The 27,919-nt window shown below is 39.6% G+C and overlaps 1 protein-coding gene across 1 annotated transcript in view; it reads left to right on the forward strand.

Moving 5' to 3' along the window:
- The window catches only part of ror1 (receptor tyrosine kinase-like orphan receptor 1), a 131,453-nt gene extending 105,202 nt beyond the window's left edge, over nucleotides 1-26,251 (forward strand). Inside the window, exons 5-9 of the mRNA XM_066666219.1 lie at nucleotides 14,377-14,504; nucleotides 16,390-16,707; nucleotides 17,309-17,554; nucleotides 19,387-19,595; nucleotides 22,869-26,251. Coding sequence (XP_066522316.1) covers nucleotides 14,377-14,504; nucleotides 16,390-16,707; nucleotides 17,309-17,554; nucleotides 19,387-19,595; nucleotides 22,869-24,308 — 2,341 coding nt within the window. The 3' untranslated portion in view covers nucleotides 24,309-26,251. The remainder of the gene's footprint in view (nucleotides 1-14,376; nucleotides 14,505-16,389; nucleotides 16,708-17,308; nucleotides 17,555-19,386; nucleotides 19,596-22,868) is intronic.
- Nucleotides 26,252-27,919: the final 1,668 nt, after the last annotated feature.

The raw sequence follows: 27,919 nt of genomic DNA on the forward strand, positions 1-27,919 counted from the left end.
ACATAAAATAAGACAAATATGGGGGCAGCATGGTGGCACAACAGGTAGTGTCAAGCTAATTTCATAACAGACACGGTAAACTTGCCATAACATGTGCCGCGGCACGCCGTGTGCAATGCACTGCTATAGTAATAAGTGTAGCCTTTCACACAGGCCGCACATGTTACAGTGAAGTGCAAAAATACTCTTTGGGTCTATTTTTGACGTGAGCGGCACGTGGCATACTAGCAGATTATATACACATGTGGTAGAGAAATTAGTCCTCCTGTTGAATTTATAATCTATGCCACAAATGTCAAAAACTGTTATATTTTAAACAATTGACAGGACCTGCAACATGTGAACTCCAAGTTACTTGGTACTGTCCACTCTTTCCACCACAGGTTCATTGATATACACTTGGTGGTAGCTGCTTCTTAATGCAGTCCTCTATCAGCTCTTTGTTTTGCTATGGTTAAGGAGGAGATTATTATCCTGGCACCAGGGCTCCAGGTGTTTAATCTCCTCTCGGTAGGTCCTCTCATCATCATCTGATATCAGGCTCACAACAACAGTGTCATCTGTTAACTTGAAGATAGCTTAGGACACCCCTGGGGGAATCCAGTGCTAAGGGCAGGGGTGGGTGAGTCATACCCACACTGATAGTGGTCTGTCTGTCTGTCTATCATGAAGTTGGAGATCCAGGACATGTGAAGTCCCAGATCTTCCAACTTACTGGAAGATATGAGCCTCTCATCAGGAATAGCAGATAGCTATTTTTGTTTACAAAAAATGTTTCTCACTTAACACTCAAAGGAAATGTGTAGCAGATGGCAATATGTTGTTTAAGTAGTTTGTTTTTGTCCTTAGAATGTCAGACATATCTGTCTTTCTGATGGGGTTGTATTCCTCTAGACATTTTCCATTAGATGTATTCAAGAACAGTCACTGTCTTTATGTAAATTCATTTTAAAACATCCTGTACATGGACACTTTAAGGTTTGAACAAAGTGTCCTTTCCTGGCCAAATTACTCGTGCTGACCTTTCATGGTTCTCTTCACTGGTGATGAGATTCTGAGCCTCTGATCTGGGATCAGCTTTTCCTTTTTCTTCTGGTTGTCCTGGCAGTTGAAGAATTGAAAAGGGAAGTTGGTTGACTACAGCTTCAAGGCGTGTGCACTCGGCCTCCTGGTGAACCCTCACATCTCAGCTGCTCTCTGCTGTGCCTTATGACAACACACCTTAAAGAGCTTTATTCATAGACTTTTAATAAATGCAATATGGATTTTTTTCCCCTTATGCTCCCTTTAGCTTTTACATTGCCTGCTTTATGGGGACCACCTGGTGTGGAGGTAATTGAACACCATAGATGAGGAAGGGCCTGAGTCTCTAGAAGCTGAACAATGGCCACTGTTGTTCCGGCCCAAATGTCACTCATTCTCTCCCGCTCGTTTAGTTATATGTCACCTCATTGTACTAATGTTAGTGCTACTCTGCTTATAGATGTCTTTTCATAAACCTGGTTAAACGTTTTTCAAAGTAATTGTCCATTTTCCAAAACTATCTCTGCTTAACTAGGATTAAAGTCAGTTTTTCTCCTTTTGGAAAATCATGAATGACAAATTGACCACAGAGATTTGGATATCTGCAGAGGTTGAATGAGTACTAAAATATTCTACTCAAGTAAAAACACTATTACTTTGATCAAATTGTAGTCACGTGCAAGTAAAATTACCTGTATAATAATGTACTCAAAAGTAAAAAGTAGTGGGGGGTGTTAAAATTGTTGAAGTTATGTCTATTCAACATCATATTTCTATTAAAGGGATATTTCTGTTGTTTTGAAGTGGGTATGTACGAGGAACTTATGCCTAGTCACTTTATTACCCATAGTAGACAGCGTTCAGCTTTCTTCCAGTCTGCTCCTGGGAACTGGAAGTCTGAGCACATACCCACTTCAAAACCACAGAAATATATATCTGTATTGTAATATATTAGTTTAATAACACATTACCAGCAGATGCTAGCTAGATTTTATGAATTTTATAAATCCCTTGAGAGACATTAAGTTGTCATAGCAGCCAGGTGCTTTCAAGTACCGAGCTATAATACCTCAAATAGAGAAATGTGCTAAAATGTTCATTTAATACACACATAGACTACAAATGTATGGGAGATAAATAAAATTAATTGGTGCCGATCGAGTCATAAAACAAAGGCCAATAGATGTGACAACTCAATAATACCAACCAACACACACTGATGCATTTTTTGCTAATTTGAGCCTCTTACTAAAACAGGAAAACTTATTTTTTAACTACCAATGCTAAGGTACAACTATCTTTTAACCTACCTGTACATACTCTGGTTTGATCTTGGGTTTTAATAAGCTGCTATTTCTCTCTTGGCAAACACAGCTTACACTGCATTATATAGATGTCGCCTTTCTTGCACTTGACGCCGAAGTGGTCCCTTAAATATGGCCAGGGGTTCATTTCTTTTTAGAGCAACTCAGAATTTGACGGGGTTTCACAGTCAGTTGGGCCTACACCAGTGACGGACTTGTCCATCTTAATATTTATTTACATTTTTACTCAGTAAAGGATGTGATTTGTAACATAGTGAAGTACAGTACTTCAAGCAAACTGTACTCAAGTAAAAGTAAAATAACAGATTTTAAAAACTTCTCAAATTAGTGCAAGTACACAAAAAAATCTACTCAAGCATAGCAATGCAGTATGTTCAAATTAGTATGTCATGGTCAACACCATCCTTTGAACATTTTATGCTTAGTGTCTAGTGTTAAAACATTAGTCCAGGGAAAAAAATCACTTTATTATGTATGTAATAGAGGTAAAATATACAAGCCTTGTATGTGTCATATTATCTAATACTTTATCAAAGCTTAAAGAAATATTACTCTGCTCAGCCAAGTGTCAACTGCAAGTATCTGCTTTCCTTAAACACATTATTATAATAATACACAATTAAAGATGTAAATTATCCTTTGCCAGTTCATTAGAGCTTCACACAGGGCCCACCCCACTGTCTTACTACCGGCAGCCACAAGAAGTCCTGTTATCACCCATTGTTTCTTCACCTACCTACTAAGGGTGCTGTGGCCGTTTATGATCTGATCAGCAACCAGCTACCCTTAACAACTAAGGTTAATCACTGAGTCCAGCACACGAGTACCCAAACCACACACTGGATCACTAGCTCTTCACAGGGGTAGGCACCTACCCTCGTCTGTGTTTCGCTGAATTAAGCCCACGACACCTTGCCAATTAGTATTGTTGGCTTCTGTTAAAAACTAATTGACTATATTTTGGTTTGAGGTTTGGTTGATGTTTTAGGTGTTCAGGTAGAAGACCATTTACTATATATGTGAACATATAAAATCATGACATTCTATTCAAATGCAGTTTCATGCAGCCAGTTAATACACTCAACACTTCATTCAGCAAACTCAAGACACGGGTTTGAGAAGTCACTATGTTTTAGCTGTGGGTTAAGGACACATTGGATGTTTTGGGAAGATTATAAGCGACTGAACTGATGAATATTTTGGTGTCAAAATTAGAATTTGAAATTACTCAAACTGACCAGGGCCAACCCACAGGCATTTGCAGTATTTGCAAAGGAGTTAAGAAACAAACCTTGAGCTCAGTCAGCTATTTTATCACTTTTTAGCGGTTGCGATAGAAAGGCACTTACTTTACATTCTGTTTGTGGGAATTGGAATAAAATCACTGTGGAAAATAATTGTGGTCAATGCAAATAATCACAATCAGGCAATTATGGAGCAGCAGAGCTGCATTCTCTGGAATGACAGAGCATCATTCAGCAATTTGGGGATGCGTTGCAGTGGTGTTTGTGACCTGGAATTAATCATCCAATTTGTGTACATGACCTCACTAATGTTCTTGTGGCTAAACCCAATCAAATCCTCGTAGCAATGTTCCAGCCTCTATCTGAAGTTTTTACAAGAACAGTGGCAGCAGATTAGAACAGACTGCTTTTATTTTCATTGCTAGTTCCAGCAAGTCAGCCATCTTTTCTTTTCTTTCCTTTTCCTTTTGGTGCTTTTGCTTTGGAGCGTTTGCGTCATGGGCCCGTAATTGTGAGAGCTGTGTTAGATAATTTAGCCATATCTCAGTCTGCCATCGTAAGCCTCTCAAAGAATAAACTCCATTCATGTGAAAGTGGAGAAAATTAATAATGCAAGGGAAGAGCTGAGAAGAAAAAAGTTTGCCTTATCAAAATATCATCCATTCAGTGTAAACAGACATGATTTCTTGGCTGAGATTTTACTCTAAAGAGACAGGGTAATGTATACAGTCTAGCCGTGCTGCTGGTTTCTAGTGAAGCGTGTCGGTGGGGACTTCTTTAGTACCAGGCTCTTGAAAAGCACACGGCCCCTCGTCTCTACCACATTGTTTATAGCATCCCATTTTCTGCCCGCTTGAAAAGATTAATATTACCGTCAATGCCTTGTCAAGACTGTTTAACTTTCCTTAGCCTAGCTTGAGAGGGAACCTTTGCTCTCAGTACTGGGGGGGGGGACCAAACTACAGGAAAAGGAGACCCTCTGTTTTTTTTTTTTCTCCACCCTCTCCTCTTCTCCATCTGAATCATAGAGTGAATAGGCATCTTAACGAAGTCCAGACCACCTCGCTTCTTAGAGGCTGGATGTGGACAGCACAGGCGATGGAAACATCCCAGAAACCTCAGCACAGTCTGAAAGAGCACATCCTAATGGGGCCCTCTGCCCTGCTTTTAAGTAACGACTTCCATTACGCCTCTGAAAGCTGTTCAAGTCAGAGATAGAGATTCAGGAAGGTCACTGTTTCAGTAGGGATTATTAAACAATATATACGTCGTTAACCAACGAAAAAGCTTATTCCTCAGGAGTTATACTCATGTTCCTTGATGTTTTTGATAGTGAATCTGATGTTTCAGATAATGCTGACATTTCTTGGCATGAATTTAATTACACAGTCGTTAAAATAAACTAGGGTGTGTTTGAAAGGTGTGTTGAGTTGACACATTGATTTATGAGACTCATAAAATCCAGCATATTTACTGGGGGTCTGGGGTCCTCAGGGTTTTAGAGTGTTTTTTACTTTAAGATTTTATTTATTTATTTTTGGTGGGGGTAGTAATATTGGGAGTTAAATAGATGAAAATAGAATTAGAATTAGTAATAAATATATGGTAAAAAGTTTGTTTTGTATATTTAAATGTAAATACGATTATGCATGTACCAACAACAAACATTAGTATGTATTTTCCTCAAAAAAAAAAAAGATTTGTTCATCATATTGGAAGCAGAAAATAAATTGTAACTTTGTAACTAAAATTAACATTGTGCTGGATTTAAATATATAATGCCATTGGTCCAACATTTGGTTTGATTCTTTTTCACAGCACGTTTATGTACAATTAGAGACACACTGGAAATTATGCCAACATCTTCTTATCCTGAGACTCACTCATACACAGAAAGCTCAGTCTCTGCCTTGTTATGGATCCCTTTAACTAAGTGTTGATTGACTAAAGATTGGAGCCCTAATATGAGTCACTGGGGATGTCCCCTTTGCCCCGGTACGGTCTGTGCTGGTGATGCTGTGTGAAACTCGAGCTGCTTCTCTGAGGCTGGCCCCTCGTCTAACTGCCTTCCAAGTCACGGGGTGAGCAGGGCGGGTCACTGCAGACCTTCACTTGTCCATCTGACACTACCCCTATACCAGCCCTACCCTTTACCCCCACCCATAGGACCCCATTACATCAGCAGATCTGTTAGAAAATAGTCAAGTCTTGTTTATTTAAGCAGACCAATATTCTCCATCTGATAAGGGGCATTAGTCTGTTTAACATTGCTGTTGTTTATAATACAAGCCTGTGGATATTTAGACATACATTTCCCATCAAAGTGAATACTTTTTTGAAAAGCAAGAATAACATTATTAATTATGTTTCATCCAGGATGCCTGATTAAAGTGCGTAGTCTGGTGTTCAGTACAAGGGTACATTGCTCTTCCTTTTTGGTTCATGCATCCAGTGCATGTCTTTTCCATCCTTCATGCTTCTTTGCTCACAACTGAGGTCCTCATGTGGTATATGGCCTTGTTTGGGTTTGTATTTGAGCTATGGGAGGAAGGTGGAGAGAGCTTTGGATAGTGGTAACCTTGTCTGCTTGGACGGCTCACTAATGAATGACCCCACTGTGTGCTTATGTGAGAAACAGAAAAAAAGATGCCACTACTGCTGTGTATTATTTCCTTTACCGTGCACACTATATCTACTCACTGAAACGTACTTATCATGTAACTAGTTCTGCATGGTTTTGCTTCACTTCATTGTCAGTGTGTGCTATAGTGTTTCTCAAGAGTGTCTTATTATTGTTTCACTGATCAATACCAGTTATTTTATATATATATATATATATATATATATATATATATATATATATAAATAATTTTACATTCTTTTGCTTTTAGTTTTTCACAAGTCCAGAGTTCAGTTTCAGAAGTTTATATTTATTTCCTCTTGCTCGACTTGTTTTAAACACTCTCAGTGATGTTAATGCCTGGGGACTCTGGGGTGGTCAGTTCATCGTTCTGAGAACAACACAAACTCCATTGTTTCATTGAAAGTCTATTTCCTTTTTTAAATAATGGCTACAGCTTTCTTCAGGCCAGTAGGTACTGAGCCAACTTCTTTCACAGTGTGAAAGGAAGAATTTGTGAATTTTCAGATCTGACATGTGGAGCCAAATTTTCTCAAATTTCTCGAAGATGAAAGCTTTAGGTGCAGTTTCTTGTGTAGACTGTTTTTGGTGCTATGCCTGGATGTGGAGTACCATTTTCCTTGGACTTTCCCAGTTTATCTTATGCTCAAATATCTCCAGGAAAGTGACCTCCAAAAAGTTACTTATTGCAGATTTGCACATCCATTTGCACAGTACTTCAGCTAACAATTAATAAAAAGCTTAATTGCAGCAATTAACACAGTGCTAACTATGCTCAGACACCAACAATATTATTAGTAATGGAAAAATATATACATATTATTTCTTACTGTAGTGTGTTTAACACCAGCATCTAGTTTTGTGTAAGCACAGACTATAGTCCAGACTTTTCTACATATGGAGGCCGCGTAGTAACCTCAGTCTCTCCCACTGTGCAAGCCTCTACAGTTCCTTCACTCCTCCTCCTCTCCCAGTGCCCCTCTCCATCCATCGTCTCCTTCTCCAGTTTTTCCATGAACAAATTCTGGCTGCCAAACCCCTCTGATATTTTTCCGTCAAAGCTGCAGAGGGCACAGGTTTGGAGACACAGCTGTAAATATGAATGAGAGCTCTGAAACGTTCCCTTTCTAGCTCCTTTTTTTGTTGAGGGAATGTTATATCTTATTCCCATTTGCGTTCGAGGGGGACAAGGGGCCTATAAATGTACTTTTACTGAAAGAACATAAACTTTGTTCCCTTGATCTCTGTTAAACAGACAACTCAAATAGACTCTGAGAAATGCAGGTCTGTTTTCTCTTTAGGTCAGATTTTAAAATGTTGGTCTTTGATTTGGAGCTCTGTGCGCGGTTGTGTTCTTTCTCAGTGAATGGAAGTGGATAATGGTTTGCTTTGTTGATGGAGAGGAAAATGTAGAGAAGCCCTTTAGGGGAAGAGAGACAGTTTGATAGCTGGAGAGGATGCTGATTTATTGGGATGTTCCGTGGCTTACGGGGTGTTGCTGTGATTTCCTCGACATGACGTTAGCTTGGAATAAGGCATAATTACTCAGTGCTCTCTGACTGATTCAGGAAATGCTGGGCACATAAACAGGCATGTTCTTGTCCTTAAGTAGCTGCATTCAGATTCAAATTTTTAATCCACAGGTTTCTACTTTGTAAATCACAAGGGGGAAACATCACACGCCGACAAGGAATGCATTCAGACATGACGGAAAGTTCTCATGTAAAAAGGATTTGTACTATACATTGCCTTCCTTGTAATTACCTGAATCATGTAGCATGTTCAGCTGAGGTTTTCCAGTAGGAATTACTGTGTGAACTCGAGGCCCCAGATAAGACCAGATTTATTAAAGCAATAAATCACAACTGGCTGTGCATTAGATTGCTGAGTTTTTTTGTTTGGTTGGTTTTTACCATAGATAATGAGTGTTATTTCATGGAGAGTAAAATCCCCATAACTGGTAAAGCCACTTTTATGGATGACCTTGTCAATTTTCCTTTTGTATAATCAGTCTTCAATACATATTCTTTATTATTAACATCAATCATCATCATCATCATCATCCTGTTTTCTACTTAATTCTTTTCAGGGCGAACAAAGAAGCCCACAACTGCCATCAGCTCCTCCTGGGGAATCCCCATTCACTCCCAGGCCGGCTGGGAGGTATAATCCTTCCAGTTGGCTGTGCCTGGTGTTCCTCCAGTGGGAGGCGTCCAGGAGGCATCCTTATCAGATGCCCTAACCACTACATGAACCATACACATTTTATTTCACCTGTATATTCTGCATGTTTTGTTTGTTTATAGCACTGGGTGTGAGAACTAGGGTTTAATGCCTCTCAGCCCTGGTCAGGAATATGCTGCCATTGATTTACCTGGTGCATTAATACATGTTCCAGCTGATGTGTGTGTGTGTGTGTATACTGAGAATTTTATGGCCTTGGCTTCAAATATGGCTCAGACAGACTTTAGAAGAGAATTTGTTTTTGTAATGAGTTTTTTCAATGAGATTCAGATTTAGAAAGACCAGGATATCACGTAACACAAATAACAGCACTGTCAGGATTCAATTAACTTTCACACAAACCCACACTTATGCAAACACTGGAATGTGTTCTTGGTTTTTTCAGTGTGGAGACACACACACACAAAGGCACAACACAAACTCTTCCAGTCCTTGTTCTCACACCTCAGTCTGGCAGCTTGGTTTGTTGTTGGAGGAGTCGTACACAGTGCAGGTCAGTGGACAGAAAAATAAACCTGCCTGTTGTTGGCTGATGTACTGCCCTCCCTCCGCTCCGTGCTAACACTGAACAGCTTGACCCCAACACTCCCTTTGTTTGGTAAATCACTCTGCTGAGCAGCGTGTAAGCAAACACTGGGACTGTAGAGACACTGGGCTTATTTGGTTAAGCCTTAAACATCTAATGTTATGCTTGTCATTTTGATATACTATGCAAATTTGTTATTACATATATATTTGTTTTATAGTTATATAATTAATTAAATTTGCATTAGATATACATACTGAACATGCAGGATCTAGTCTGCACATTTGACTTATTTTTTTCTGCTTGAGAAAAAAAAATCCTATATTGATATCAGGAAATGATTAAAGGAGGTTTTAGTAACAGTTTATTTTGCAATGCCATTCCATTGTGTGGGCCATGTAATTATAATTAATACATTTCTGCACCTTGGTTTGTGAACATTGTTCAAACTATATTAATAATAATAATAGTAAGAAGAAGAAACTCCTCTTTCTCCTTGAATAAATGTCGTCTGGGGTTGGCATATCAGCTGTTATTTCTACATTATTAACTCATTTTATCCAATTACACCATGCGTTTGTCATCACCTACGACTTCTAAGAATTAACTTCATGGCATTCAGACCGATGGAAACACAGCAGGCATTCGGAGCAGACGTGATGTGACGAAGTGAGAAGTGATGAGTCTGAGACTTGTTGTTCTTCCTGGAAATGAATCCCTGTTTTAACAGGGTCAGGAAAGAGTTTAGGGAGATTACATAGTTAAACCCTTCCTGCAGCCTCAGTGTTGAGTGGAGGTTCCTTTAACAGTTGATGGTCAATACTCTGTGCTTTCACTTAGAGCCCATCCTCACAATTTTATATATTGTTAAAAGTGGAGGTGTTTTGGGCTCCATCCACACCAAAACTGTGCTTACGTTCACTGGAAATGGAGGTTTTTCAAAACGCTGTCCAAGGTGGAGACAACTCCATTGTCACAGTTCTTGTGTGGACGGATTAAACAAGCTTTTTGGAAACTCTGACCTCATATTAAGCTCCACTCCTGGTTAAGATCTTAAAGCAAACTCAGCTCTTTCTGTTCATTCATTGTGAGAAGACAATACTCTGGTTCTGAAAGGATTTGTAGCTGACAAGCTGCCTGTCTTGCCCAAAAATGTCACGGATGGCCCAATGTTAGTACCTCTGTCTGTTTAAACCTCCTTCAGCATAGATGAGGAACAGAATATTTATCTGTGCCACTACGGAATAAACAATAAAAATAATTGATAATGTAATTTGTTACCAGCTATTTTTGGAGTTTTTTGCAGTTTTTTAAATTAGTTATTGCAGCCCAAGAAAATATCCTTGCCAAAAAACAAACCCAACATTCTAATGAACTGTAGGGTGGCCACACTGGATACTAAAATGGAATGATTTGACTATGCACTTAATGGCCGTTTTTCTTGTAATAGAAGTAAAGAAAGGGTGGTCTCAGGCTTTTTAAGAGTACTGAACTGAGTTTCTCATCTTTGCCCGCCCCTCCTCTGGGATAGCTGAAGGTTATGGGGTTGTGTCCTGTGCTCTCCTAATAGAGGATTCTATTGTGTGAGTGTAACATTAGAACTCTTTCCTCTCTTTCTTCATTGCCTCTAATGAGAGTCCCATAGTGACTGTGTGTCCCTTCCTCTCTGGCTACGGTCACACACCACAAACCTCAAAAACCAGAGACAAATGAGCCCACAGTTAAACACACTCCTCCTGAGCTGCATCAGACTCCACAGCCAAGTCTAACACGGTTTGTTTTTCAGCTTCACTAAAGCTTATATAGCATCACTATTGGAACATATCTCCAATTAGGAAAACATGCCCTCTTAATTTAGGATGGAATTAAATGGGGAAAGTATAATTAATATATATATATATATATATATATATATATATATATATATATATATATATATATATATATATATATATATAATTTTTTATGTCAATTTTACTGTGTCAGATTTAAATGTTATATGTATATTTAAGTATTTAATAATTATCATTTAATTGTAAATTCTATCATGTCAGCTCCTTTCAACCAGAATAGCCTCAGCACAATGTGTTTCTGCTTTATATTCGTAGGCCTAATGCCCATCTTTGCAAACTGAGACTCTGTTTTAAAACTTGAATGTTGGAAAGATTTTTTTAGGAATGTACTGCAGGGAAAACATATATGTCTTGATTGCATTAAATATGAGTGTCATGATTGTTATTATTAATATTATATTGCCTTGGTTTTGGTATCTACATACAATGCTGGAATTTTTTGGGGTTGGAAACATGCTGTAAACTGGAGCTACATGAAGAAATTGTATATGGGAACATAAAAGTTTGTATTTGGATGAGTTTTAAACCACTAAATATGGGTCTGTGTGTTGACAGAGAGCAGAGACTACAATAGAAGCCTGGTGAGAGTTTGTTTGTCAGTTTGTCAGTTGTGTTTTGTACAAGTGTGCGCTTTTCATGGGGTCATTACCAGTTTGGGAACATTACAGTATAAGGATACAGTATGCTTATTCAGTTGTATATGTAACTTTCAATCAGAAATGCATGCAGTATGGACATATTCAACATTCCTCATACACAGAGTTGAAATTCTGCTTTATGGTCACTGTATGCCCTTCTGCAAATTTTGACTTCGGGATTTAACGTATCTGCTGATATAAGCACACACACAGTGAACACAAAACAGGGGCACCATTTGCATGTTGATTTGTGATTGTACCACACATTTCTTGTATTCAGAGGGATTAGCCTCATTGCAAACTAAATCACACACTAAAAAATGAGAAACCTGATCTTTATTTTTAAAACCAAACCACATGCCACACTTTAACATTGCTGCCATTGCAATAGATTCCTTTGCCTTTTTTTTTTCTTCACTTTGCCATCATGACTGCAATGATCCACTCCAATTCTCTGCAGATTCTCCTCTTGTCTTCTAAGGTCCTATGTCTTTGTTTTGTACTCCGGAGTGATTATAATGATGGAATAGGTACAGGCAAATGTAGTATTTGGAGTGTTGCCTAAGGAATCGTATAGAAGTATAATGTGATATGCCGGTCTGGGCAGGGAATCGGGCCACACAGTGCTATGCAGAGTTACCCACTATACTACACTACACCAACCTCAGATTGCCCCTGAATAGTTTTCAATAAGATTTAGCTCACAGAACTGGAATGGTCTAAAGTTTGTACCAGACTTTCTTATAAAATCCTGCTACTGGTTTTTTATGGAGTGTGCGAGGGCATGTGTCCAAACAAGATTCATTTGAATTGAGGGCATGAGGAAAATGAGGGCATTTGGAGGAAAAATGGACCCAAAACATCACAACCTCTCCGGAATACTTTGGAGCCCAAAAACACTATTTTGTTCTCATCTAACCGTAGATCATGGTTCCATTCAGTGTTATGGTAGCATCTGTCAGACTGCACTTACCCTCTAAACCTTCCCCTCAAAAGCTGTTCATGATAGACTTTGCCTAATTAATGAAGGCCTCTGATGGATAAAATGTGAACTATGAATGGGAACGTGTTTGTTGTTCATTAGAAAACCCAGGGTGCCTGTAATTCAGAAGCTTGTGGTAGTCTTTAAAATTATTTTTAGACAAGGACAGTTTTAGACTTTATTTTTCTACTAAATGTTCTTCAAATACAGGCTGGAGCTCACTGATCACAAACAAATGATTCCATGACCTCTCCTCAACAAGTGTGTGTGAGTGTAATGAAGCTAACTTTATTCTGCATGGGCATGTCCAGAGATCATTTTCATCTGTGTGAAAAAAATTCCTGTGGTATCCAAATAGAGTTCTCTTCTCAATCCACTGAGAACACTCTTAAATGCTGCCTTCCATGTGCTTCATCCAGACGTGGCAGCAGGCGTTGTTTTTAGAAAAATGTGAGAGGGTGTGCCTTTTACTTTCAAAGTTTCATACAACAGAAGTGAAATATGTGTTCATTAAATCAAGCCCTTTATAGGAAGCTCTGATTTTTCCATCACACCTGATTCACTGTCAGAAACACGTTTCTGCACAGGAACAGTTTATAATCCATTTAACAAGTTCCAGTGAGGTTAGTGTCCTCTAGCTTTAAAACGAATCACTCTGCAGCATGACAAAACACTGGAGGACGGTTTGAATATGGTTTTCGAGACGTGTTAAAAGATTCCGAATGCTTTTTAAGGGAAGGTACCGGACGATGACAGGACGGATGAGGGTTCCTCCAGAGAGCACTGCTAGATAGTGGTGTAGAGAAAGCTTCGGAGGTTTTATTAGACTCAGGGGCTTGTGCACTAACATCCAAAATGCAAACCCATTCTCTTCGCTGAGTAGGCAACATTTAACATCTCCATATGCTCAACATCTTTGACATGCTCATTCAGAGCAGTTCAGAGCTTCATTCTGGATTTGTGTATATCTCTCTGTCCTTTGGGGTACATACAAAGCTCTGAGTTATTTTTCTTTTCTTAAAGGATTATAATTCCTCAATGTCTGGCTCTCTGAACTCAGGTCACTCACAAACCAGTGTGCATTTGTGTTTGAACCTACAACAACTCTTTTTATTTTAAGTGACGGCCAACAATATATTTTTGTGAATTCCTACACTCCATCAATTTTTACTCTGACTGTTCTGTTCATTGTAATTAAAGCTGCCTGCTCTATTTTTATAACTCAAAGCAACTCTTCTGCCTTTGGTGTGACCTCACTGATGTGAAACGGTATGACATCATTGGGGAAAAGACATGTGGCATGTCACTGTGGAGTAAAACCAAGATCCTTCAGACACTGCTCCTTTCTCAAACACACAGAACTGCTCATCCATATGGTTCAAATTACAGCCCGTGCTATGTTCTTTATATGTGCACAGAACAATAACTCTCTGCTCTTTTGTATTTATGATGAGTGTTGTATTCTTTATTGTCCTAGATCTGTGTTATATGGAGCAGAGAGATGTTTTTTCTCATGCTAGACACATAAGCAAGTCAGGACTCTGTACCAGAGGCTGAGCTAAATCTAGCGGTCCTCATGTTGAACCTTGAGTCTGTTTTAGAATGTCGTGATGCTTGCTGCCCCCTAGAGTTTATCGTGTGAACTGCAGATAATTAACTTCTTGTCAATGAGACACAAGTTTTCTAGGAATTTGCTGTTTAATGTTGGTACCTCATTTAAGACTTAAACTCTATAGCAAAGGGATATTCCCCTGAGCATTAGATTCCCTACCAGTTTTGCAATGACAGTTATCATTTTCAAAAGACACATGTAGTCAATATTGTAGCATGTGTTCCTTGTTTTCTCCACTCTAATTCATGACATTAACCTTCTCTTTCTGTGTCCTGTTTAATCTTTCAGAGAGGATTTTGATGAAGAAGGCTTCTGCCAGCCCTACAGAGGAATTGCCTGTGCTCGTTTCATTGGGAACAAAAGTATCTTTGTAGATTCGCTACAGATGCAGGGAGAGATCGAAACTCAAATAACTGGTAGAGTTCTTCATTTCTTCATCATGACCCTCTGCTGTGCCCAGTGGCATTTATCACTGGGAACTACTCACAAAGGCTTCCTAGAACTAGCCTCTCATTGCTCTCAGTGGAAATTCCACCAGTCCTAGCAATCTTCTATATTCTCACTTATGTTTCACACTATGTTCACGTATTATATTACTTTTTTATACTTTTCTCCATAGATGTTTCACTATGTTCACCAGCTGTCCGGATTATGTTCATAAACTTCCATTTCTCAGTTTAGTCCAAAATTTGAATTCTGATCAATTATTTCACCTAAATTTTCTCAACCCATTATCATTCCCTTTATCGTCACGAAGTGTTAGGACACAACAAGCCGCTTGAACAGCTTGCCACTTGCATGGACACTACAAACCTATGTCCTTATCAGTGGCGGATGCTGGTCTTTCAAAGAGGGGAAGCTCAATTTCGGCCTACACCATAAAATGTGTCGGTTTATTTATACATAAATTCTACCCTCCGTTCCTTTTCAAGAAAATGATCTGTGATCCTGTCGTACCAACAAGGCGTCTTTTCCAGGGACTTGACTAGTGTCCTCTCAATGGCCAGCAGAGCTGTGCTACCACGGATCTTTACACCAAAGGATCGCTGATTCGCTCATTTCGCTGTCAATCAAAAAGGGATTCAGCCTCAGACAGATCATCCAATCATCATGCAGAAGCTGAGCGTCCGGGCCAGCCGAGGCCAGCCCACTGCCCCAGAGACCCCCAGAGACGCTGAGCGTCCGATGGGCGGGACAAAGCCCAGCATTTATCCAATGGCTCATCTCGTTTCGCTGCACTTCGCTATTGAACTCTGTGGATGCTCAGCGTCCTCACTGTTTAAAGCACCGTGAAACTGCGGGAAAGCCACGCCTTTACCAGTGATAAGAAGCTGATTATGAACAAAAGTTGAGCGCGTTGTAGTGCATATTTATTCACTGACATGTACACACAATAGTGTATATTTGATCACTTATTTTTTTGACATTTTAGGGGAAGCTGAGCTTCCCTTGCAGTCATAGAGCAATCGCCACTGGTTTAGATATACCCAAATTTTTCATAGATGTTGAGCTGGGCTGAGATTCGAAGACTGCAAAGTGGCACAGCATATGAATCACATCATTTTCATATTCATCAAACAATTTCCTGAACTTTCATAAAGGTGAATATACATTAAAGCTTTGTAGTCAGTTGCAAGTCGGAGAAGCAGAGCCAAGCCATTTCAGCAAAATGTCCCTGGAACTTTTTTCCCCCTCTCCCTTTTGTAGATTATCTGTATTTGTCTGTGAATATTTTACTGATAGGGTGTAAGGAGAGACTAATATGTTTTTGTGCTTCTATAACTTATTGTTACTGATTACTCTAGTGAAATGTCAGGACTGTGTCAGAGCTAGTGCCAGTGCTGTCTTTTCGCGTTAAGATTACATTCACATTCCTCTGTGAGAAAATATATTGCACCACAAACCAGTCTCATTGCTGTATTTTGATAACTCCTCATTACTGTTCATGAGGATTACAGAGGCTCAGGAACCACACTGAGCTTAAAGCAGCCACTGCTTCTTATCTTGGGATATGTGTGATGGTGTTCTGGAGGTCATGATGCTAAATCACTGTATGGTATTCAAAAGGCCTGCACTGAAATTGGTTTTGTTTTTAAACGGCACACTCCCAGTTCGAGGAGCGTGAGAACATCTGAGGCTAGGCTTCCTCTGTGATTATCCTTCTAGGCCAGAAAGAAGAACCACAAACGTTTACTAACTTTCCTGCATAGTGTGTATCGTTGTCTGTATTTCTGCCTGTTTGGCTTTGATTTATCTGAACTGGTCCATTTTTTCCTCCCTCTCTCTCTCTTTTCTTGACAGCTGCATTCACCATGATTGGCACCTCCAACCACCTATCAGATCGCTGCTCTGAGTTTGCGATACCCTCCCTCTGCCACTTTGCCTTTCCCACCTGTGACCGCAGCTCTGGGATAGATAAACCACGGGACCTTTGTAAGGACGAGTGTGAGATCTTGGAGAATGACCTGTGTAAGACTGAGTATATCATTGCCCGCTCCAACCCCATCATACTTAAACGCCTCAAACTGCCTAACTGTGAAGACCTGGCCGCCTCAGACAGCCCTGAGGCATCCAATTGCATGAGGATAGGGATACCCATGGCTGAGTCCATCAATAAAAGTAAGCACCACATTTCTGTTGTTTTATCATGATTCTTGCAGTGCCTGTGAAATGATGAACTTTTACAAGAGTTGTTGGCTCTGTTGTCAGCAGAATACAAATTTGATCCCCATCTATCGGGTCCAAAAGCCTAACTGGCCATTCCTGTCCTCCCTCTCATCCATCCCTCAGTGTGATGCTAGCCCATGTGTCTGTTAGCTGCTTTAGCAGAATTAGGGCGTAGAGCCTGTCCCCTGACTTTCTGTAAAATGATCATTCTACTGTAAAGTTACTATTCTCCTAAAATAGTAACTTTACAGTAGATGGGAAAAAAACCTTAATGTTGAATGGAAGTCAATATAAAAAGATTTTATTCCATTTCTATTGGTCCGTTCGTCATGAAATGTTCACACAGTGTGAAGGACAGCTGCTGTGTTCAAATTATGAAATAAACTAATAATCCACAAAAATGGAGACACGTTTTTAATTGGACAGTGACTGTATTTACAATTGTAAAGTATATACAAACTGTTTGGATAAGTTTGCTTTCTACAAGACAGTGATGAATGCAGGTGTCTTGTTGGTGGTTCCTACGGTCTGATGTGTTGTCTTTATTACTTAGACCACAAATGCTACAACAGCAGTGGTTCAGACTATCGTGGGACAACCAGTGTGACGAAATCTGGACGCCAGTGCCAGCCTTGGAACTCTCAGTATCCTCACAACCATAATTACCTGGCCGTCAGATTCCCAGAGCTCAACGGTGGTCACTCATACTGCCGTAACCCTGGCAACAAGCACGAGGCTCCCTGGTGTTTTACTCTTGATGAGAGTGTGCGCATGGAGCTGTGTGACATCCCTCCATGTGGTGAGAGACCGCACTCATAGACCACCACCATATTTCACCTAGCTCTTGATTCAGGGGGCGTATTGTAGAATTTCTTTTACAACTTTTGCCTTAACTAAAATGTAGTCAGTATGAGATAAAATAATACAATCTATAAAAAATAAGAAAATATTGACCTCAAGAAGGTCACCATTATATATATTTGTATCTATACAACAAATACACACCTTTCTTCATTTTTATAAATGTCAGTATGGCATACAACATCAGAAACTGTCAAGTCAACTACAAAGACAAGATATTTAATGTTCAAACGGATAAACGTTATAGTTTTTTTGCAAATATTCACTCATTTTGATTTTGAGGCCTGCAACAAGTTCCAAAAGAGTTGGGACAGGGGCATGTTTACTACACGTGCAGAATTTACATGTTATAACACGTGCAGAATGTGGCTTGGCATTGTCTTGCTGAAATAAGCTGGGACGTCCCTGAAAAAGACGTTGCTTGGATGGCATCATATGTTGCTCCAAAACCTGCATGTACCTTTCAGCATTAATGGTGCCTTCACAGATGTGCAAGTTACTCCCCCCCATACCATCCGAGATGCTGGCTTTTGAACTTTGCGCTGATAACAATCTGGACCGTCCTTTTCCTCTTTGGCCCAGAGGACACGACGTCCATGATTTCCAAAAACAATTTAAAATGTGGACTCATCAGACCACAGGACACTTTTCCACTTTGCTGTCAGTCCATCTCTGATGAGCTCGGGCCCAGAGAAGCCGGCGGTGCTTCTGGGTGTTGTTGATACATGGCTTTCGTTTTGCATGGTAGAGTTTTAACTTGCACTTGTAGATGGAGTGATGAGCTGTGTTCACTGACACTGGTTTTCTGAAGTGTTCCTGAGCCCATATGGTAATATCTGTTACAGAATTATGTGGGTTTTTAATGCAGTGCCGCCTGAGGGGTCGAAGGTTACGGGCATTCAATGTTGTTTTTCTCTGAATCTTTTGAAGATATTATGGACTGTAGATGATGAAATCCCTAAATTCCTTTCAATTGTACATTGAGAAACGTTGTTCTTAAACTGTTGGATGATTTGCTCACGCAGTTGTTCACATAGTGAACCTCGCCCCATCATTGCTTGTGAACAATTGAGCCCTTCGGGATGCTCCCTTTATACACAATCATGGCACTCACCTGTTTCCGTTTAACCTGTTCACCTGTGGAATGTTCCAAACAGGTTTTTTTTAGCATTCCTCAACTTTCCCAGTCTTTTGTTGCCCCTGTCTCAACTCTTTTGGAGCGTGTTGCAGGCTTCAAATTCAAAATGAGTGAACATTTGTAATAAAACAATACCGTTTATCCATCTGAACATTAAATATCTTGTCTTTGTAGTGTATTCAATCAAATTTAGTTTGAAAAGGATATGCAAATCATAGTATTCTGTGTTTATTTATTTTTTACACAACGTCCCAACTTCATTGGAATTGGGGCTGTAGTTATCTTCAGGTGTAACATATAAATTTTTCTGATAACAAACGTCTTTGGCTGAAGTGCTACATTTTTAAGGGGGAAATTGTATCACATTGTATAAAGTTTGACTTGTGTAGATTGCTTGCTAACTATATATGAGTGTCCTTCACTGTGCTTCTAAAATAGTTTAATGGCTTGCAGATGTTTTCATGCTTTGGATCTCAGCATTTTAAGGAAATAGTATTTCAGTAACATAAACCTTGTCTGGATGATTGATACAAACTGAGCAGTTTGTTTTTCAGATCTGAAGGAACAGTTTTTGTGGGTAGCTTGTTATTTCAGCTCTAACTCACTGTTTTGATGTTGTTTGTGCTGGTCAGACTCAAAGGAGAAGCGTGGGGGCAGTGTGGAGATCCTCTATATTCTGGTCCCCAGTGTGGCCATCCCTCTAGCCATCGCCTTGTTGTTCTTCTTCATCTGTGTGTGCCGGAACAACCAAAAAGCCTCGCGCCCTCCTGCCCAGCGCCAGCCCAAACCTGTACGCGGGCAGAATGTGGAGATGTCCATGCTCCCTGCCTACAAGCCAAAGGTGAGAAGACATTAAAGCCAGAAATATAAATAGTGTACAATGAGTCACTTTAGAAATTAGCTTTACGTTTACCGGATCTTCCCCTTACAACAAAATGTAATTTATCGGCCATGTTTGAAATTAGCTTCTTTATTTTTGTACTAGAGCAACAAGACTAAATTAACTAACAGAAATGTTATATCTGAGGTCTTAATTGCAGTCAGTTTGGTAGCCACCTATGAATATGCCAGACTAGTTATTTCCACTCATACAAGAACAGAATCTTATCTCTCTGAAATGAGAAAGATTCAAATGCAAAACTGAAAGCCACATGAATATTACAAAGCATATTTCAGTGGTAAAATTCACATATTTCCGTAACAATTAGAGGCTTTTCCCACTTGCATCTTTACCAGCAATCAGTTTTTTTTGTTTGTTTTTTTAAGGGTTTTATCCTCTTGAAACAGCTTGATGAACTTTACAAGCTACTCCCATTCAGTTTTCAACAGCAAACTGCTGCTTTATAATGTCTCTGTTTTAGTCTTGTAATGGGTGTTATGTAAGCAGTATGTTTTACACTTGCCTCAAACCACACTGAGGTGGTCAGTACTGTCAAACACAATCCTTTGTGTGAATTCTAATGTTATTTTGTATGAAGCAGTGTTATCTGTAAAGTGCAGGCTTGAAGCCTGATTTTTCATATTTATATGAGGTCTGTTATTTACACAAAAGTTCAGTTCATTACTTAGGCATGCAGTCTACACAGTGTTAACTGGTGTAGTAGAAGCTTCCATTAAAACTACTTTAGACTTGTGTTTCTAGATCTGAAGACACAGCCTTCAGTTACAACAACAGATTTCCCAACCACCATTCCGATCCTCATATTTTTTTTATATTCATTTTCCAAGAACTAAAAAGAATAGGGAACAGAAGGGGTAGAGATAGGGAGCATATGGATACAATCTAACTGAGGCCAAGGAATCTGAGGACCATCACATTGTCATTATTGTGCTTTCTGCATTCCTTACATTCAAGGCAACTTCAAATGAGGCCTCCTCTGCCTTCACAAAAACACTCACACGGCTCTAAGCCAGTGTTTTGACTCTGCTCAGTGGGGGCCACTGGCACACACATTTATCATATATGCACAAGGAAAACATTCATAAATCAGAAGCAAAATGCTTTGGTTGTATCATCTGAGCTCCTTCCTGCTGTTGACAAATTTCACCTGAACATGTAGCGTTCCTTTAAAATGTTCAACATTCTGCATGCGTAGGAGTTCTCTAGAACCAAATAGCACTGGATGGATCATTAATAAAGCTCACACAAAACAGGTCTTAAACTGATCATTGTACTTTATTAATGATGTGAGTTAATTTCTCACACATACTGAGAAGAATAACGCTTTCATTTACTTGATTAAAATGTGTAAATCATTTCCAAATTAACTCAGTAAACGTTTACATACAATATTGTGCAACAGTGAGACAACAACCATTTATTTTGTTTCCTGTCAAAACGACTGTTAACTAAAAAGTTTGGTATAAACAAAGGCAAAGACAATAAAAATAAAAAATACATTACACTACAAAAATAATTAAAATACGCAGACAGGAACTGTGGTACTCTTAAAACTCATGACCAGTTAGAAAACCAAAATTGTCAGCAAATTGTTTAATTTATTCTGCAGTGAAAAGACACTTTAAGTCTAAGATGTAAATGTTGTGAAACTGTCCAGATTTCTTTAATGAGAACAAGAAACAGACAGAAAAGAAGAAAAAATGTAAATGAAACACTGTGGCACATCTCAGAAAAATAGACGGTCCCAGAGCCCAGACCTTAACATCACTGAATGACATTGAAGAAAGCATTTCCTGACTAGAAATGAAATATGAAGGGTGGTCTTTGACTTTTCCATACATATAAATATTGACAGATGTAGCTAAAATACAAGTCGTTCGCTGTTTTGTTTTATATTTCACTGACATGGAAACATCACATAAATTCAGCACAGGACTTATTTCAGTAATAATAAATGCTGCTTTACTCCCTTATAAAAGACATAACCAATCACTGATTCAGCAGTTTATCATATCCTGCTTACAACACACTTAGAAAGGGGTCAAGCAGAGGTCACCAGTCACACCAGTAAGGATGAGCTGATCAGGGAGGAAGCTTAGTCTGTCTCAGGTTGAACTGACCCTAACACAGTCCAGCTGTCACATTTATAAGAGCCACTTTCCACCTCAAGAATTTTTTGGCTGAAATTAAATTTTACCTCCAAAGCTTTTTTTTATTATTGTTTTGCCCCTCTCAACATCTCACGCTCTCCTGAGACACTACTCTGGCAATGCTGAATGTACGTGTGTGTCAGTACATGAAGTGAAACATTTTAATGTTTCATCTGTTTAGATGTTACTAAGAAAATGTGACAAAGCTGAAGTTGTATTCATGTTTCAGTGATTCCTGTTCTCTGTGTATGTTCTGGATGAAAGTTTAAGTTTTATTCTTGCTGTCAGTGGGGGAAAGACATATTTATAAGATTGTGTATTCGTGTTCTTAGCCATGACAAGTCTCAGCAGTTGTTAATTTGAGCACCAATGTCTGGATTGAGTGGAATTCCTTATGGAAATAAATAGAGTCAAATTCCTGCTGAGATGACAACAGTATATTCCATCCCTTCGTGACTGAAAATGACAACTTGTACTTGTCTCGAAAGGATTGACTTGCCATTTTTAATTGAAAGAGCTGATTTCACTTTTCTACAGATGTTCAGAAATACAACCTCCATTATTGCTGTGGTCACATTAATCACATTAATGTAAACTGTTGGTGTGAGCAGTTGTACCACTTCGATGTGTGATCACTAGTTGAGATGTTTAAAACACAGTCTATGTTCATCTACAGAGTACTGTGGAAGTCATAGGCCAAAGACGGGGTCAAAGGTTAAGCCAGATCTTAAAGAGCTTTGTCAAAGCAGAGGTCAGAAACAAAAAGAGGGCACTCGGATCTTTCAAAATGTTTTTTATTTCTGGGTAAACAGAGGGATTTCATGGATTCTTAGGGTTTCAAGTAAATCCTAATATAGGATATAATACAGAGACGAGAACAACTTACACATCACAAGATTCCTAGAAGCTTGAAACAGCGTCTAATTGAAGGTCAAGTTGTTTAAAGCTTAATTATAAATTAGAATAAATATATATTGTTTGTGAAACATTAATTGTAATGCACTAAACTAAACGTATACATAGCTCAAGTAATTTCTATCTAATCTCCTCTCCTCTCCTTCAGAACAAGGCCAAAGAGCTGCCTCTTTCAGCTGTGCGCTTCATGGAGGAGCTGGGCGAGTGCGCCTTTGGCAAGGTCTACAAGGGTCACTTGTATCTGCCTGGGATGGAGCACGCACAGCTGGTGGCCATCAAGACCCTGAAGGACTTCTCTAGCCCACAACAGTGGGGGGAATTCCAGCAGGAGGCCTCTGTCCTTGCAGAGCTCCATCATCCCAATGTGGTGTGTCTGCTGGGCATAGTGACTCAGGAGCAGCCGGTCTGCATGCTCTTTGAGTTCCTGGCACTCGGAGATCTCCACGAGTTCCTGATCATGCGCTCGCCACACTCTGACGTGGGCTGCAGCAGCGATGAGGACGGGACAGTTAAGTCCAGCTTAGACCATGGTGATTTTCTGCACTTGGCCACTCAAGTAGCAGCAGGGATGGAGTACCTGTCCAGCCACTTTTTTGTCCACAAGGACCTCGCTGCAAGGAACATACTGGTAGGAGAACAGCTGCATGTGAAAATCTCTGACCTGGGCTTGTCCAGAGAGATCTACGTGTCTGATTACTACCGTGTCCAGCCCAAGACACTGCTTCCCATACGCTGGATGCCTCCAGAAGTCATAGCATACGGAAAGTTCACCACTGACTCGGATATCTGGGCATTTGGGGTGGTACTGTGGGAGATTTTCAGCTTTGGCCTGCAACCTTACTATGGCTTCAGTAACCAGGAGGTGATGGAGATGGTGCGTAAGAGGCAGCTGTTGCCCTGTCCAGAGGACTGCCCTCCACGCATGTATTCTCTAATGACCGAATGCTGGCAAGAGGGTCCCGCCCGGAGGCCCCGGTTCAAAGACATTCACACTCGTTTACGTGCCTGGGAGGGCCTTTCATCTCACGCAAGCTCCAGCACCCCATCAGGGGGCAACGCCACGACCCAAACCACCTCCCTCAGTGCTAGCCCAGTTAGCAACCTTAGTAGCCCACGCTACGCTGGCTACATCTACGGAGCTCCTCAAGGGCTCCCTCCAGGTCAGATCGCAGGCTTCATGGCAGCACCTATGCCCCAGAACCAACGCTTTATTCCTGTTAATGGATATGCAATTCCACCAGGCTATGCTGCATTCCCGGCAGCCCACTTTGCCCCAGCTCAGGCACCCACACGAGTGGTCCAGCACTGCCCTCCTCCCAAAAGCCGCTCCCCCAGCAGTGCCAGCGGCTCCACCAGCACCGGTCATGTGACCAGCGTGCCCTCAACAGGTTCCAACCATGACGCCAACACCCCCCTGCTCTCTCACTGTGTCGCACTGTCCCCTATGCCCACAGTGCCCGGTGGTGCAGTGCCAGTGTTCGGACACATGGCACAAAAGGGGCTGCAGCTGGACCCCGCTCAGGCCGCCCTGCTGACCGACTCCAACAGACTTATGTACAGCGAATCGATCATCACCGCCGACTTGTAAATGTTCCCTTTTGTAAATGGTTATTGTTATTTTCTTTTGCTTTGTAAATATAAAAATAGCCTGAATAGAATGTAAAGATTTATATGCTAATGTGTTTTTATATGAAAATTTTTACAAAATTGGAAAAAAAAAGGAAAGCAGCCTCCTCAACCTTTTAGATGATGCCTGAACAAGGCTCTGGGCTGGACTCTGTGGTCCTCTCCTTCCAAGCTGCAAGTGAACTGAATGTTTTCACAGAGGAAGCCTCATGTGGTCTTTAAAGTAGAATATAGTCATACTTCTACCTCAGGTACGACTATATCTGCTTCTAATCATTTCCAAAGAGAAATAATGAGTAGTATCGCTGTTTCTCTTTGCTCTCTTTTTATCAAAGTGAGACGTTGAAATGTTCCTTGGCTGCATCAAACAGACACAGAAGCACAGATCTGTCTCTTTTCTAGAGCTTTACACACAGTCAGTCTCACAGTTTAGCTTGGTTTTGTTTTAGATCTTTCTGATATTTTGAATGTGGATTTACTGACTGTCCTGTACTTTTTATAGTTACTTCTTAAGAAGTTGCCTTATAAAATCCTGCCCTCAATTTCATTAAATTCAACATATTTTTGCCTATATGCAAGACTCTCTGTGGGGCCTTGGAGGATAAGTTTATTTTCATATACAGAACATTAAATAAAGGGCTATGGAGGCAGACAATGCTCTCTACATAAGGGGGCAACACTGTGGTCACTTCTGAGTTGAAGTAAAAAGTGTAAATGAATGTGGTAAACACCACATTTCACTTAACGCCATTATTTTCACCATAATCAATGAATGCTCTTCCATATAAAAACCAGTCATGTGAACACCGTTTACTCAATAATGCAAACTGCACCACTGAGCAGACAGTACTTTTTCTATCCAGCTTTCAGAAGGTTAACCATGTGTTAGTGACAAGATCAGAAATTACAGTTCACACGCGATTCACTTTTGTAACACCACAACAGTATCATACTAAAGCAAATGGTTCTGTCAACAAAATGGCACTTTATGACAGTTGTATACACACCTTAAAATGCCTAAAGTCACTGACAATAGGGGATGCCTACAAGCTTTTGGACATCCAGTGAAACATGTAGGCTGTACAATACACACAAGGTTCCACCAGGGGGCAGAGTTCTACTGTGTTAACGTAGAAAGGATATTAATGTGCTTTGCTCACTTAGTGTTCACAATAAATACTGTATGTGCCAGCTAGTATTATCCTAGTACATCAGTGTGCAGGCTTCTTCAGACTGGACCTGGAGTTACAACAAGGACATGTTTCACTGTCCAGTCAATAAATGTCTACGTTTTTTATGTTTGTTGCTATGCAACTATCACCAATGTTCTTCCACACTTACCATGTTTTAGACAATCAAGATTCAGGCTGTTGTTGAGGGTGCAGAAAAGTCTTCTTTGTCCCAGTGTCATAACATGTTATGGCATTTCATACAATCATACATAAGCATACCCTTGTAATGTATTTGGTAACTGCTATTTCAAATAGCAGCTTATTTGTGTACAATTGTGTGTAATTTTTATAGCAATTTTGCAATGTTTTTCTATGTTTGAGTCAATGGTCCAAACCTCTTGTATTGTAGTGATCATATTTCATGGACAAATCATATATCCATTCTCTTTCTTCCTGGACATTTAGAAATCTTCTTAAACCTTTGCATCCAAGGAGATCTGAAGTTATATGTAGGTGTTAAGCACACCTAGCCAAAAACCACTTATTGTTAAAGACTGTGAATCATATTTTGCTGCTCTCTGTAGAGCAAGTTTCTTTAAGAATGCATTGTATACATGGCAAACAGTTTACACTCGCAGTATATCAACTGTGTGGCCTTTTTTCTGTTTGTAATTGTGAGAAAGTTATTTTGCACAAAGGGTTTGTATGGCAAAATCAATATTAAATGACAGAGTTTGGTCATGCTGAAGATGTGATAAGAATTGGCTGTTGATGGTATGCTCTGTGTGTGTATAAACCATGTCAGGACGTGTCGCAATTCTTTTTTAAATTTTCTTTTAATAATAATAATAATAATAATAATAACAATAAATGTAGCCACAAGCGGCAATTACAGGGGGCCAAGCAAGACATGGCATTACTGGGTGCCATGGGTTTCATTGCAACTCTTTTTGCTTTAACTGAATTTTTTTCTGATTTGGATTTTCAACATCTGACATTTTGCATTAAAATGCTTCAATTCAGCACATCAACCAGCTGCTGGATTTGAACCCAAGACCATTCCGTTACAAAGCTAACTGCTGTCAGGTAGCACTACTTGCAAAACGTTACATATGGAAAGAAAAAATCTATACTAATCATTTCAGTTTTGGGGTATTATTAGCAACAATAAAACACTGTACTAGAAGATTCACATTTGTGTACAAGGTTCTCACACATTCATAAAAGCATTTTTCTGTCGCTACGACCCAGCTCAGTATTTGAACTCTAAACCTATAAGTAAAGGAGTCAGTTGCTTGTATCTTACACCACAAGGGACCTTTGAACACCCATCACATCTTGAGCCTCTTTAAATGGTGAGGTAATATAGAATCAAGCACCATTTTTGCAACCATTTCAAATACTTTGAATTATTATCATTATAACAAAATGCTTATGAAAATGTATTTAAAATTCTGATTCAGGTTGACATTGGGGAAATGGGTTTTAAATTTCATCACAATTTGAACATCCAAAATAAAGTTATAGAAGCGGTTAAAAACACACCCAGCACCACGCGGATTGATTGTTGTACTCCAGCCAAAAAATCTCAACATTTGTTTGATAATTATTTACTTTGAGACTCTACAGATTATTTTAATACCAGGTTTGAACATATTGTGATGAAGCCCAGTGACTGATTCGAAATGGGCATTTTTCAAACTTTTATGAACTGAACAAAAACTATTCATTTTTATAATGGACATGTATTTACAAAATTGTCAGGCTTGGTGCACTGTATAAAAAGATATAAAACATTTGTGCACAAGATAAAGTTGTGAACAGAACAGAAGTTGTTAACCTTGGTTTTTCTGAATGGCACCACCTTGAAGTTGATGGACTTGATATTTTAAAAGCTATTAAAACATGAGTATATATATATATATATATATATATATATATATATATATATATATATATATACACACACACATACACCTATCAAATTTTATAACGATTAGGCTATGTTAAGTGACTAAGGACTAATTGGCTAATGGTGGCCATATTTTTCAGTTGAATGTGTTGCCATTAATGACGGACTGGTCAACAGGTAACTCATGAATGAATCAAGCAAGATTTCATTTCAGTAGGACCATCAGGGGCTGAGAAACTGATTTTTGGATTTTACAGCACCCCCTATGGGTAAATTGACAGCATTTGTATGGGTTCCACAGAATCGTGCCTAACGAATGCTAAATTTAATTAGCAAATGTGCCAGCGATCCTGATCTATAGCCATTTATGTGAAATGAGCTCCATCCCGGGGGGACTAATTGGCATGTGGCTGCCACATTGTTGACAAATGTTTTAGAATTATTAAGCAGGAGACTCCCCTGAACAATTTTGATACCTGTACTGTTGGG

Source organism: Hoplias malabaricus, chromosome 3, assembly GCF_029633855.1.
Source record: "Hoplias malabaricus isolate fHopMal1 chromosome 3, fHopMal1.hap1, whole genome shotgun sequence".
NCBI classification, from domain to species: Eukaryota; Metazoa; Chordata; class Actinopteri; order Characiformes; family Erythrinidae; genus Hoplias; species Hoplias malabaricus.